The sequence below is a fragment of the Nesoenas mayeri genome, assembly GCF_963082525.1.
Source record: "Nesoenas mayeri genome assembly, chromosome: 3".
In the NCBI taxonomy this organism is placed as follows: domain Eukaryota; kingdom Metazoa; phylum Chordata; class Aves; order Columbiformes; family Columbidae; genus Nesoenas; species Nesoenas mayeri.
The window spans coordinates 93,008,757-93,022,937 of record NC_137544.1 but is presented as its reverse complement, the minus strand read 5'-3'; the positions used below and the strand labels follow the sequence as shown (position 1 = coordinate 93,022,937).

The 14,181-nt window shown below is 35.3% G+C and overlaps 1 protein-coding gene across 3 annotated transcripts in view; it reads right to left on the bottom strand.

Moving 5' to 3' along the window:
• Positions 1–918: 918 nt before the first annotated feature.
• Positions 919–14,181, bottom strand: part of LRPPRC (leucine rich pentatricopeptide repeat containing) — a 92,425-nt gene continuing 79,162 nt past the window's right edge. For 2 of the 3 annotated variants that reach the window (XM_080341355.1, XM_080341356.1), the window contains exons 32-38: positions 13,001–13,205; positions 10,715–10,854; positions 10,437–10,552; positions 7,531–7,605; positions 6,093–6,177; positions 2,331–2,473; positions 919–1,046 (exon numbers count right to left, since the gene is read on the bottom strand). In XM_080341355.1, the coding sequence (XP_080197481.1) occupies positions 990–1,046; positions 2,331–2,473; positions 6,093–6,177; positions 7,531–7,605; positions 10,437–10,552; positions 10,715–10,854; positions 13,001–13,205 (821 nt within the window). In that variant the 3' untranslated portion in view covers positions 919–989. Of the gene's footprint in view, positions 1,047–2,330; positions 2,474–6,092; positions 6,178–7,530; positions 7,606–10,436; positions 10,553–10,714; positions 10,855–13,000; positions 13,206–14,181 lie in introns of those variants that run through there. The other variant, XR_013921946.1, reaches the window with a different exon arrangement.

The following is a 14,181-nucleotide window of genomic DNA, read 5'->3' as shown; positions in this document are numbered from 1 at the left end:
ACCTAACTGAAAATGTAAATATCAATCAACAAAGTTATTAAACACAAAGAAATAAGCTTTCATGATTCATTTCATTAAAACCTGTTGGAAGCACTGCACAGGCACCATATTCCACTTATTACACCAAGGTGTGTATTTCTGAGTTTCCACCATTATTCATAGAGATGATGGATGTATTTTCTGTGTATTGCTTCCTCTTTGTACTTTCTCCATGTCTTATTTTCATGATCCCACAACTCTGGACTGTAAAGCTTCACATTAAAGTATGTTTACTCCCACATTATATAAATAAAGCATGCCTGCCAGCCTCCCAGCAAGTGAACTGCTACCCCTGCAAGTAACGTGCACTCCTTTACTTAGGAGGCATGCTTTCATACATACGCAGTTCTTGTATCCATAAAATTAACTGGACTAGCAATATGATTCTATGAAACTACAACACACAAGCATGTGCACAAGGTAAAAGTATTTTGTCTTTACCTATAATATCAAATGCCCTAATAAGATACTTAACAAAAGAGAAGTACATTTAGGAGAAATCTACAAAAAGATGTGTTTATTTTTTGTGTAGATACAGATGAATCCTGAAGATGACGTTCTTTACCCTTCTACTTTCACCCCGAATTACACTGACCAGGCAAAGAACAACAAAGAATAGCACAGATTGCTTAAGTTACATTTACATACCCCTCTAGCAACTTGATATACATATAATCTGGTGAATCAATGCGAGCCAAAATACAGTTCAGGTTATAGCAGGTAATACATCAAAACAGAAATAGCCTAGAAAGCTGCATCTTTATACTTCATTGGTGATTTTAACAGCATTTCTATTAATGCATGTTTCTATCAATTACAGCTATGGAAAGTGCTGTTTAAACACAGTATTTATATTAAAAATTACACAGAACAACATGCTTTTTAAAATTTTTATTGAATGTAATATTTAAACAATTTCATAAACAACTAAAGCATAAAAGACCATCTGTTCATGATGCTTCCTGTCTTCTTTTCCTCATTTTTTCCACATAGAACTTGAAAGTCTCCTATAAATAGAGTGGAATAAACAAGTTCAACATTGTTTCAACTGAAAACTTACTAATTCGGAACAAAGTCTTATGTCCCGACAAAAGCAAAATCTATTCTTCCCTGTCATGCGAAACTAGACCTGTATTGAAGTCTGTATAATTAAGAGAAATACCAGAGAGAGAGAATAAAAGGAAAAGGAAACCTTGCCAAAAATGCATAATGAAGCTTCTACTACAAAATGCAATAATATAATCCATTTCACTTTAAAAATGAAAATAACTTTTTAACTGCAATCTGCAATTGTGTCCAAAAATTACGAGATGCTTTTAAAGACCATGCTGCATTAGAGAAAAATTGAACAGGGAAATCAGAAAATGAGTCATTTCAGTGACTTTGAAAAAAACACTCTTATTTTCACCAGCTACATCTAAGAAACAGACATTCTAGATTTTAAATTTACACAGTCCAAATAAAAATTCAGACTACAAATTATGTCAAGGTTGTAGAAAAAACTGCACAGCTGTTCAAAGGCTAAACCAAACATTTTATGCCAACGTTTTCTCTAATTCTTTGCAAACTGAGAAAAGAAATGGCATATAATCAGGTTTTTAAAGAACTATACAAAACCACTTATTTTAGAATAGAAAAAGTGTCTAGAAAATGGCAACAAAAAGTTTGCTTAAAGAAGAGAAATACGTCCTCTTTGAAGTTTGCTTAGCTAAAATGGTACTAGTAGACTATTAGTCAAAGGAATGATGTGAAAGAACTATTTACAGTCTTGACAGATTTTGTGTCATGCCACTTGTCACCCTCAAAAAAGATATTTGTGCAGTTGCATATATTTGTTGGCAAGGCAGCTAGAAGCAAAGCTGCAACAGAAAAATAATTCCTCCAGTTCTAAAATCCCATCCTACTGAAGCAGCAATTTGTTCTAGATACAAAACAGGTAATGAAAACTAAAACTTGCTAATTCTTAATGAAATACACATTCTATAAGCCTTTGAAAGTTCAAGTGCTTAGATAAATGCCCCAAGGACATTTGATAAAGGTACACCTGTAGATGAGTGCCCGATAAGGATCAGGTAGTTTAAATATTGTAAGCCCCAACAGGTTTTATTACTTTAAGTCAAATCCAACGCAAGATTACTACAGCTCCTAGAACACGCAGTACTTCATACATTGCCTCCTTTGAGGAGCCTCTGCAGAGATCTAATCCCTACGTAATTATTCATGCAATTTGTTTTATTAACACCGAACATACACAGTTCTGCAGATCTATTTCTTAATTAGGAAATACTCACAGGGGGTTCAGTGAAAGGGACAGGCTCTCCTGCTTTCTTCAGAAAAACGGCTAAAGATTTCAGAGATAGCTCATGCAGCTCTATATTCTTTGCTTTGATTTTCTCATACACAGCCTTTACAGAAGCAACATCCCCATCCAATTCTGAGGAAAAATAAAAATAAACACCAAAAAACCCCTAGTGGTTAGGTGTGCCTCTTTTCACTTGTTTCCATGACGTCATGCATTCCTACTACTTGGCAAAACATATTATCAATATTTTCATATACAATATTCCAAACAGTCTGGATATTCTTCATTTCCTACTGATGATTCATGTAAGACAACAGAACATACAGACTCTCTACCTTTCCTTTTTATTTGGATGATCAATTCCTTCAAGAAGGTGCTGGAACCACAAAGGAGTAGGAGCTGCACAGTGAGAACACATCATGCTAGGATCTAAGATACAGAGCCATATGTCTCTTTCTGAAGCAAATGATAATAAAAACAAAACCTAGAACAAAAGCCGCCCAAGTTCAGCTTGTGAGAACTCTAGAACAGAATTTAATTCCCTTAATTAAGGGCAAAATATTGTTAAGGTTACTGGTGCTGGCTACATCAAAACTATAACCTAAAGGAACAAAGAAAACAGAAATCAGATGCTCATTTTAGAACACAAAGAAAAACCCATTTCATCCCATTGAGCAGGAGAAAATTTTTGCTGACCCACTAACACTATTACAAACCTTAACTGCTTAAGGAACCAATAACATTTTGCTGGTTGTTCATAAAAGGCAGCATCCCCTGCAACAGGTTTTAACTAATCCATTCTTCTTTTATTTAAAGCACTATTCGCTTCCATTTATTCCCCAAGTGGAATAAATTTCTCCTTCCTCTCAAGTGGGAGAGGGGAGAAACTCCTCCTGCTACATTGATGCATGCTTAACCATAGATTTTGCAGCTGCTTGAGAAGCATCAGGATGAAATTAAAGTGACCCCTGACAGTTTCACTGTTGTCCTCAAGGTCCTAGAAGCAGTACAACAGTTCCTGGCATCTTGTGAACAAGGAAGATCATGCCCAGCTAAACTGACTTTGTTGCTCAGCAAAACACGATCACTTGCAGTGTGGGAGCTACACTTGCAATATGAGAGCTGTCTCAGGTTCTCATTTTTACACATTTGGAAGCAACATCTTCACAATCATAGGGGCTGCAAAACCAATGGTTCTTAAAGAAAAAAAAAGCTTTAATTATGCAGAAATGGATACTTTGTGTCTCTCATGAGGAAAAACTTCCCACTCACATCTGGCAAGTGGCTGAGCTTTTTGAATGTAGGAGGCTACTGCAGAAACTGCACAAAGTGATGGTTTAATGGAAGGCTAATAGAAACAACTTTCTAGTTCTTTAAAATAGATACATTTTCTTTACGGAAAATGAACAAACAAATGAGCTAATACTTACATTGGGTTTAATCGACCCCACAAATGTGATTTTACATACTTCCTTTTCTACAAGGTTTACAGCAAAGGATTATGCACCTCACCAGATGAAGGAAATCTAGTCCTGGCAGTGGATCCTATCTCAGAACAAGGAAAGGAACAAATGTCCCTTTATTTTTTCAGTTGTTGATGTCTGATATAGGATCAGATTTCTTTTCAGCTGCCATCTATATTCTACTATATCTTTGCTAAACATGTAATCAATTTTATTTGTACATTTATTTTGATAACTAGCAACAGTAATCAATTGTATTAATAGTCCTCTGTTATCTTTTATTCCCCTTCCTAACTTATTGAAAGTAACAATGAGCTTTACAGGAGAATCATTTGTTCTCTAAAACATTATGATCCTACAAGGTTGGACTGGGCCCAAAATGAGAAATCATGTTTTAAGGCTTACTGACTGTAAAATGAAAAAAATAAAAATACTTCAAATAAAAGATCTTATTTCCAGCCGTCTTGGCTAGAACAGAAGCTAAGCACAGTCTTCTATGTGTCCATTGTGCTAAATATTTTGCTGATGATCATTTTAACAGCCAAATGACACTACCATACTCACCATAGCAGATAGTATCAAAAATGGAAGAGATGAGGCAAAGAGGCAGCTAAATTGCTGTTCATGTGTATAGGTCTGTTCATATTATATATGGTGGTGACAGAATACGGTAAATGTCCTTGAAAATCCTAAGGCTAGGACACCACCTTAACTCCTCTTAAAACAAAAAGATGCAATAGAAAATGCAAAGATACCCCGGCATGACTCATCCAACCCAGCCCTGGTAAAGTGGGTCAAGTGACTGATGTGCACTTTTCTACCTGACACTGGAGTGGAATCAACGTCTCACACAGGCGAGATGCTTGAACAGAGTAACTCAGGGACAGCTTTTAAACTCTTCATGCTGGTACTGACAGTCTCCTCTAGAACTTGTTAGGAGCCAGCTACGTCTCTGCCTGAAGAAACTACAGCAATGATCTATTCACATAGTTTGGCTTCTCATGTTGCATATAGGCTAACCATTGTTCTAGGTATAACAGAGCAAGTGATTGATTCTCTGCAATCTCTTTATGAAATTGTTGTACTGTGACGTAGTTGGAAAAAGCCTTGAAAAAAATCAATTAGTTCACTTAAGGAATTTTTACTGAGGTCAAAGCAGTAAAGGGCTAGTGATAGTGTGAAGCAGCAAGTACAGTGCTGGTGACAAAAGGGCATTTTTGTTTCATAAAAACACATCAGCAAACTTACACTGCTGTGAGTGAATCTATGTAGCTACAGGATTTTGGTAGCGATTGCTGTTTTGAACGTTACTAAGCAAGTGAATTGACTACGTTAGATATGATATAATGACAAATTCTATAAGCTGATTCAAATTCAGTGAAGTTTGTATTCCTTAAACACCATACCTTGGACTTGGGTTTGAAGTTTTTTTACTTAATTATTCCTAGCTATCTCCCCTGTGATAGAGTGGAGCACAAGGGCTTCTGTCATAATTTCTTTTCACTTATAATACATGTATGAAGAGTATTTATTCCCTATAATAAAACTGGAGCACCATATCAGAGTACACAAGGCAAAGGACACTACAGCACAGAGATACAAGCTTACACTTGAGTGTTGCCATAGGGGCTGTATGTCCTGTTTTTTCAAGAGTCAGTGTTGCAAATATTTAAAGAAGCAACTTGATGGTTTAGAGCTGTTCCTCTTGGACATCAGTTATAAAGAGAACTGATTAGCACTTCAACTATTTAGGTAAATCCAAATGAAGGCATCTGGAATATTCATTTTGTCTGAATTAAAACAGGTACAAAAAATCTACATGAGTAACAATAAGGTCCTTGCACACTACTGATGTAACTAATCAGTTATGATTTTGAAACACACACGTAAAAGGAACCGACATACTTATTTACATGTTTCAGGAAAAAAGCCAGATTCATTTTAAAAGCCATTCACTTCTATAGTACTTCTCTCCATGGGTTAGGGTGGATTCCTTTTTATTCCACGAAGGCACTACGTAGCCTCTATTGTAGTAATATCCTTTAATCTAACACAGCTCATTTTGTAAAGGATTCCAGGCTTGGGTCATTTAACTGCTTTTCCAACCTAATAGCTAAGATAGTGTACAGACCCAACAGAGCCCAGACAAAACCCCCACCTCTTTGTGGCTCAAACTGTAAAACAAGTTACACAGTGTAGATCCTACTCCCCTTTTTAAGGGTTTCCATGACCTTTCTGAATGTCTGAAGAGTTACTACTAAAAAACTACTCCAAGGAGAGTTAATTACCATAACATCTCATGAGGTAGCGGTATGCAATTTCCATATCTAGATGCTCAGGAATCAGTTCCAGAAGTGTCTCGATCTTCTTTGCCTATGAAGTTTAATGCACAGAAAAAAAAAGAGCATTAACTTCAAATCTTCAAGAAAAATTAAAATTGCCCAAGTTAGAATAATTATTTCAGACTTTTAAGTGAAATGAACTGTACTGATAACAAGGAAAAGACAGTGCATCTGAAAGCAGACAAAAAACCCTTTCCTTTCCAAAATTTCATATGCAGATAAGAAATTGCCAAAGATATCAGGCACAAAATAAAACAAAATATGGGACTAAAACCCATACTCAAGGTGTATAAACATTATTATAGTTTCTCAGTTTTTTTGAAGGAAGCAATTAATGTATTAATGAGAATATGTCAGGATTTCAACCAATTTTAAAAAAATGCAAACCACTCAGCAGCGTTCATTGACCTCGAGGTCAATGGTAGCTATAATCAGTGCTTACAAGAAGTCAGATCACTAACTAATGTGCTTAAATTTGGAGCCTCCCTCCCTCAACCTCTGATTGCAGTTTCAAAGTCTCTCTGGTCTTGAATTAAAAGAAGTTTACAGAAATTACTAACATCTTTATCACATACTACCAACTTCTATGTGTGATTAAAATTGCAGCTTGAAAAGCTAGAAAATTTCAAGTTTTTAAATTTCTTCTTCAGACACTGAAAGATGGTGTTTATCATCGTCATATTTATCACCATTACTTTTAATCTATGAGTATTTAATGTCAATTTCCACAAAACATAAATGTGCATTGTCCATCATTTGAAAAGTGTCTATTCTAATTTGTGTATTAATTGTCTCCTGAGCATTTTTTTTGTGTGTCTGTGTGTCGTGTGTTTTTTTGTTTTGTCATTTTTTGTTTTGTTATGTTTTAATTTTGAATTACAGGGAATGAGCACAAAGCCAGGAACCTAAAGAGATGCTCAAACAAGATACATGCCCAAACTACCCTAACAAGTAATATGGAATGTGTCTTTTAACGTAAGCATAGAGGCATTGTATTACTAGAGACAGGCTGAGGTTTTAACTTGCATTTGCATTCATACAATGTAGCCAACAGAATAAGTACTTTCAGGTTGCGATACTGAAGTGGATAGTGCAGTAAAACATTTAAAGCACAATGTTTGTAGGATATAAGATAGAACATCAAAAATGCAAGAAATTACTGAAATAATAGAAAAATATTAACTGCACCCTCTCCTTACCATCATGTTCCATAAAATAAACTGTTCCTTTAACTGTAACCAGCTTTGCAAATTAACCTCCCCTCTCCCCAAGAAACCTGATAAAGCTGTCAACTCTGAAGTTCAAGATCCAAACCATTTCAAGAAAGGTTGATGTAGTAGTATTTCACTACATATACAATTATATAAATGAAAAAATATTATACCTGTCCAGGTTTAGATGCTGATCTAGCCATAAAACTCACTAAAGTTCTCTTGTCTTCAACCAATGCACCACACCTCTAAAGAAAAAGAAATAATGTAGCAGTAATGAGCAGGTTAGTATTAAACAGAAAGGCTAATGTGAAAATTTCCAATTACAGACATTAAAAATAATATACATTACCTATTTACAAGGTAAATAATTGACCATTAATTCAAAAAAAGAAAATGCAACACCACTGAACATAGGAAACGAGTTCATTTCATGCCCCGTTTTGGTAAACATTGTTTTTAAAACGGTAGGTATAAAGTTTGTTTAAAACAAAAGGGGAAAGAATTAAACTAATACTTCAACATAACACAAAAACGAGGTTTAGGACTGCAAAAGAATGAAAAAGAGAAACACTGTTCCTCTCCAATTATACTGCCAAGCATTCACAAGTGAGCTAGGGATCATAAGGTTAATTATACATTTAATAAGGTGTCAGGGAGATAACTGCTCGTTTCTTTATAAAAATTAAAATGTACAAAGCAAGTTCTCTTTAAAGTATAATTACCTACACTTACGCATACAAAGGACTGATTTCAATCTCTCTATTTTATAAAAGGCTTTCACTGCAATAGACAGTGTTTGAGAGAGAGAGAAGCTGAACTTAAAAAAAGTTTGAGACAGACCAGATTAAAAGAAAAAATTAAAAAAATCTTACTTTAGAAACAAAGGCAAAATAAAAAATATAAGACAATATTTTAGTGTATGGTCCTCAAAGGTGTCAGTCTTAAAATTCTTACAATGCACAGTGCTTTTTACCAGCTGTAAGATATTTTATCAGTACCAAAATGCACAGGAAGAAGAGACTGTGGGCATAAAAAACACCCACACCATGAATTTACTACATTCAATCAGTGGTTTAGACATACACAAAAAAATTTGGATTTATGCCATTATGAATGTACAGTATGTATAATATGGTTTGACAAGCTTTTAAAGTCCAAGTGAAAAGGTGTGAAACCTCATTCTATCAGGCAAACTGGGACAAAAATGTACCTCTTGTGTTCTGACAAAAAATTGCTTTATGGTGATAAACAGAGGCGAAACATTCATGGGAGAAGCTTGCAGCATTTTAACTGATTCTAGCCATTCTCACCTACTGTCAGTGTAAGAAATAAGGATGTTCTAAAATGAAAGAGACAGTCTGGTTGGAGAGATGTTTCCCGCAGACCCCTTTCATGCTGAAATATCAAACCACTTTTGACTTTTGTCAGTAAAAGCATTTTCCCTCCAGACAGTACAAAAGACACTGTTGCTGTTTCTTCAACTTTTAAATAGACTCCTAGATGCATTTTTGAATGTAAGGATTCTCCGTATGTATATTAATATTTTCGATTATTACAAGCAAAATAATTAATTCAGATTGTGATTTACTTTCAAGAAAATAACAAACAATGGGCAGTGATTATTACTACCTTCTAGTTACCTATTGGTGGAATACCTGATCCACAAAAGCAGTCAAGAATATTTAACACAACTGAAAGTTTTTCCTGCACCATATAAAACCCAAATTTTCTCATATACACAGAAGTTTCAACTCAACCTTACCTGTGAATGTTATTTCAAGTATGCCATAGAGCCATGAATTTAATTCCAACAGTAGGATGCCATTGTAATAAGAAATTTTAGGGATATATGAATGGAAATTATTCTAGGTTTTAAAAAATTGTAGGAACATGCGGTTTTTACTTAAAAAAGCAAACCTCTTTTTTCACAAAAGCAAGAAATTGTAACCGATTTTCATTCACTCATTCAATTTCATTCATTTCAATCAAAGAACAATCAAAAAATCAGGAATGAGAGTAAAATAACTTGAGATTTTGTTTCATTTTGATGTTTCATGCTATACAGCAAGAGGGTTTTGTATCAAAACTGTAGTCTCCTTTTAATACTCAGATGTCCAGTTAGGCAAAGCAATAAATGAAGTAATATTCCAGAGCAGGGAATATACAGATAATATGCCTCACACTGCAGCAGAAGTAACTGAACACATTTGTTGGTATGCAGTCATCTTAAAAATGGTCTTGGAATATCATAAAGCATCTGATGGATGAAGCAGATCTTTTTCTTTAACAGCTTAAAATGCTTGGAAATTGCCAAATCAGTAGTAAGCACCATCAGGAGATGGTGAGAGGCCTCGGTTTGCGGCAGGAGCCTCCAGACACAGAAGAACCTGCTGAATGCCAAACTGGCATGACTGCTGGACTGCCACCTGCTGGGATGAGCCTCCCATCACCCACAGCTCATCCCACCTCTGCTCGGCTTGCTCTTTAGCTCTGTCCAAACAGCATGAATGCTGTTGTCTCATTCCCTGAAGATTGCTAACTCACCTGAGACTGTGGCCTTTTCACTCACCCATGATACTCAAGTGAGTAGAAAGCAAATTCAGCTCTTGACAAACCTTTAATGCAGCATAAACAACATTATAGCAAACAAGTGAAGTAAGGTCCATGAAGAGCAAACATTGCCTGCTTCTGGCTTGCAAACTGTACAGCTATATGATATTATGTTTACAGCACTTAAGGAAATTATGTGAGAAGCTGCAAGAAGCAACTGCTGTCTAGCAGAAAACTTGTAAAAGAATATTTGATTTGGATGGAATTTCAAGCACCATACAAGTCTTCCTTTATTTCCTTCAGGTTGTTAGAAGACAAAAACCACTTCGACTCTGACACCTACTACTATTATTAGTACTAGAGTACTAGCTCATGGTTTGGTATAGTCTAAACTGTGCTACTGCAACTCACGCTGTAAAAGCAGACTAGTACTAGTCTATGCTATTCAATGCCTCTTTTTGACAGTTTCTCAGCTAACCTTTGAAGAGCTCTAAGCATTTCTGTACCTCTCATGTTATGTCATTACCTGTATCAGCGATCTAGCATCATCCACTCTGTCTGCGCTGACATATTGAAGGAAAAGATCTGTGACAGGTCTGTAAATTCCAAACTGACTGGCCAGTCGTTCTGCCATCGCACCAACTGCAAAATGATGGGTACATAAGGAAAATCTTTGATTGAAAAGCCACTTTTGTAAACTTCACAGGCATGATTTATGCTGACTGAGCAGGTTTTACATGTAATAGCTCTTTCATAACAACTCTGTCTAGTCAGAATATTTAAATATCATAGCAATTAACTTACATTTTTCCAAAGCTGGTTCTAATCCTTCCTCAGACACCTTTCTTAACAAATAGGAAATATTTCTGACACCTTGATCAGGATTCTGTGCACCAGAGATAAGCAGAGGCTCAAGGTATTTCACGGCAGCATCAAGGTCATTGCTAGGAAGAGAGATTGAACTGGCTTAGTTTCTGAAATCAAGATTTCTAAACCTAAAGAAGCAACTTCATTAAAGTTTTTGTTTTCCACATTAAGGTTGTATATCCCAGGAATGGTTGAGTACCTATGACTTGATTTGGATAGTGTAAAAGTGAAGCCATTTATGAAAATGAATACATTAACCTATAAGTAAATATTTAATGACCTTTCACCTGTACAAAGCCTAAGTAATTTTAAAACACCTTTTTACCTCACTAAGAAAGAAGAGTTCAACTAGCTGCTTTAGGAGACTGTATTCTGCAAATCTACAAGGTAAAATAAAAACATTAACAGAAGGTATCTGAATAATTAATGCATGCAACTCAAGTATTTTTTAATGTCATTCAATTAATTATTTACCCGATTTTTCCTACGCCTGCCTTTTTGGATGCAAAAGACAATATGAACTGTCATTTGGTCAGTACCTTTGTCTAAACACTTTTAATCTTACAGCGTATGTCCAGCAAATGCTAATAAAATAATGCAGAAAGTATTCATCAAAGTGTTAACTCTGCTTCCAGTGTTCTAAAAAGTTCAAGTGACAACATGTCTTATCAGTTCACTTTATAAACTAATTTAATTGAAAAATAAATTGGAGCATGATAAATGCTTTTAGGTTAAACAGAAACATAGTACATTTGAAACCTATGAAAAATGCTTTGAAAAGTATATCAGAAACATGACTCTACCAATAAATGAACAGGTATAAAAAATATTTGAAAGAATCTGTTTTTCATGGTTCTCAAAGTACAGCTTGCAAGATATTTAAGAATATATAAGGTGCATATTATTTATGCTGCTGTTAAGTCCTTTCATGCATCTAAACAAGCTTTGGTGTGGGAAAAAAAATGTATGCTGCTTAAATAACAGGTGCCTGCATATAGCTACTTATTCATTTTTGTCACCAATCTACACCCTAGGAATATGGCATGACTTTGCAACACCTGTATGACATGGAAATATAGGAAAACACGCAGCTTATGAGACAAATCCTAAAGGTATCTCTGCTATTTGGAATGTTTAATTTAGGCAAAAGTTAATGCACTAGAATCGTGTACCAAGGACCACTCAGATCTATGTATTTACAGAACCAGTCCTTTATAGGCAGAGCTCACTGGCCTGCACAGTTCTCCTTCAATTCAAGTCCTCTTGCTGTTCCAAACATGTCAGTGACTATTCTCTCTGGTCTGGCATACCTGATTGCCTCAGGCATCTCTGATGTACTACACTGTTCCACAGCTTTCCTGTCAAGTTAGACAAAAGAGGTCTATCTGACAAAACTGGTTTGAAATAAAATAACAGAATACATTGGATTCCTGAAGACTGTTTCCTACAAAGCATGTTTCAGAAGTTCATAGTGTGCCCAGTATGTCCCAGAAGTGCTTCCCCCTTACAGTTTTATACAGAGGATAAACCAGCACAGTACTAACGTACCTACTAAACCAAAAATGCTAGGCAGAACATGAAACTGAACTGAATGGTTGAATCACAGGATACTCAAAGTGTGGGGATAATTATTATGACAGAAACCATGGCCTATAACAGCATAGCAAACAACTTTTCATAATTCTGACCAAAAAAAATTAAAACCACTCCATGGATATATGTCTGCCTTTCACATTTTGAGAGTAAACACAACAATATTTTGTCATTTCAACTACTGGAACAGGTAGCTAATTTTTGTTTCCACATAAGTGTAAGCATAATCTGTACTGCTAAGTTCCAAGATTGCTTTCATTTGTATTGATGAAGTAAATCAACTTTGCATTCAGATTTCATAGGACTTTTGATCTAACACCAAGGACAACACTTCACATGAGGTGTAAAATGTTAGAATAAAGGTATCAAAGCTAAATTATACCACAAGAAAAGACTGCATGCTCTCCTCAGTGCTTCATAGCTACCTCTGTATTTTATTAAATGATTTTCAACCCCAAGTGTGTTTTGGAAATGATACCAGAATAGAACTGAACATCACAGTGCTCAACTTGACCAGAATTTTGACATCTAGGACACTGTAAGAATGGAAACAGAATGGAATGTATAATGCAAGTGATTCCCAGCACTCTGCAGAAAAGAGTTACGTATCTCAGTCCTAGAAATACTTACTTCTTAGTATGAGCCAATGCAATAGCATTAGGGATTAGTGAGGCAGATATATCAATTGATTTTGTGGTGTCATCCAGTATGGTTTTAAGTGCTTGCAGGTTCTTTAGGTCTCCTTTTTCTGCCAGAGTCTGAATGAGCATGCTAACTGCTGGTCTAGTGGGCAACACACCACTGTCAAGCATTCCTTTTAAAACAGCAATGGCATCTAACGATGGTAAAGAAATAAGGGAAAAGGAAAACTGATTTTAGTTCAGAAGGCAATCATGCTGCTGGTATCATTAACTGTCCCCTTTTAAAAACATGTGCAGAAAATAGTTCTCTTGCTGAACTTAAGACCCAAAATTACTATAGTGAATCATAATTTGAATATATACACACACAAATAAAAACTTTCAACAGTAATTCAGGTTAAAATGCTTTAATGTTTGCTTAATAAAAAGTATTATAATACTTTTAACATTTAATAAATTTATTTTAGTACCCAGCTCAAGGAAAGCTGCTGTGTCATAAACGTCCTCCCTTATGACCTGAAAGTCATGACCTTTTCAGCCTGTTTTTTCTTCAAACTACAATAAATTTTCTTTACTAAAACCCAAAAATGTTGCATACTTAAGAACAAATACAGTTTAAAAATGTAACTCATTACTGAAACTGCTGAAGTCTGGCATTCAGATTTCTCTTTTTAAGTGTGCACCAAAACTTTACCAACATTTAATTTTTAAAATAAAAACATCACACAAAAGTCTCCATACAAGAACAAAAAATAAACTCAAAACTGGATAGTTACCTCACGAACTTCTAAAATTAAAGCAATTACCTATCTTAAACACACACAAAATCGATCTCCTGTCCATCTGCCACAAATACCCCAAACCCACCACAGGTGCAGTCACACTCACTTCTCTAACCAGAATTCTTGTCAATTTACACCATACACGAGCAAACACACAGAGAAAGACGTGCCCTTCTGGTAAAAACCTCTTACTCCTTACCAGCACAGTCAGGATTAATGACAGATAATAATTATAATACCAAGGGATAACACTTCTAACATAATATACACCCACTTGAACTCCACAGCATTAACATTCCAATTCAATACGCAGGTATTGCAGAAATCAAATATTATCTTTTAAAAGAAAGGAAGAAAAAAACCCCTATTCTATATGCCTAACCTTCCT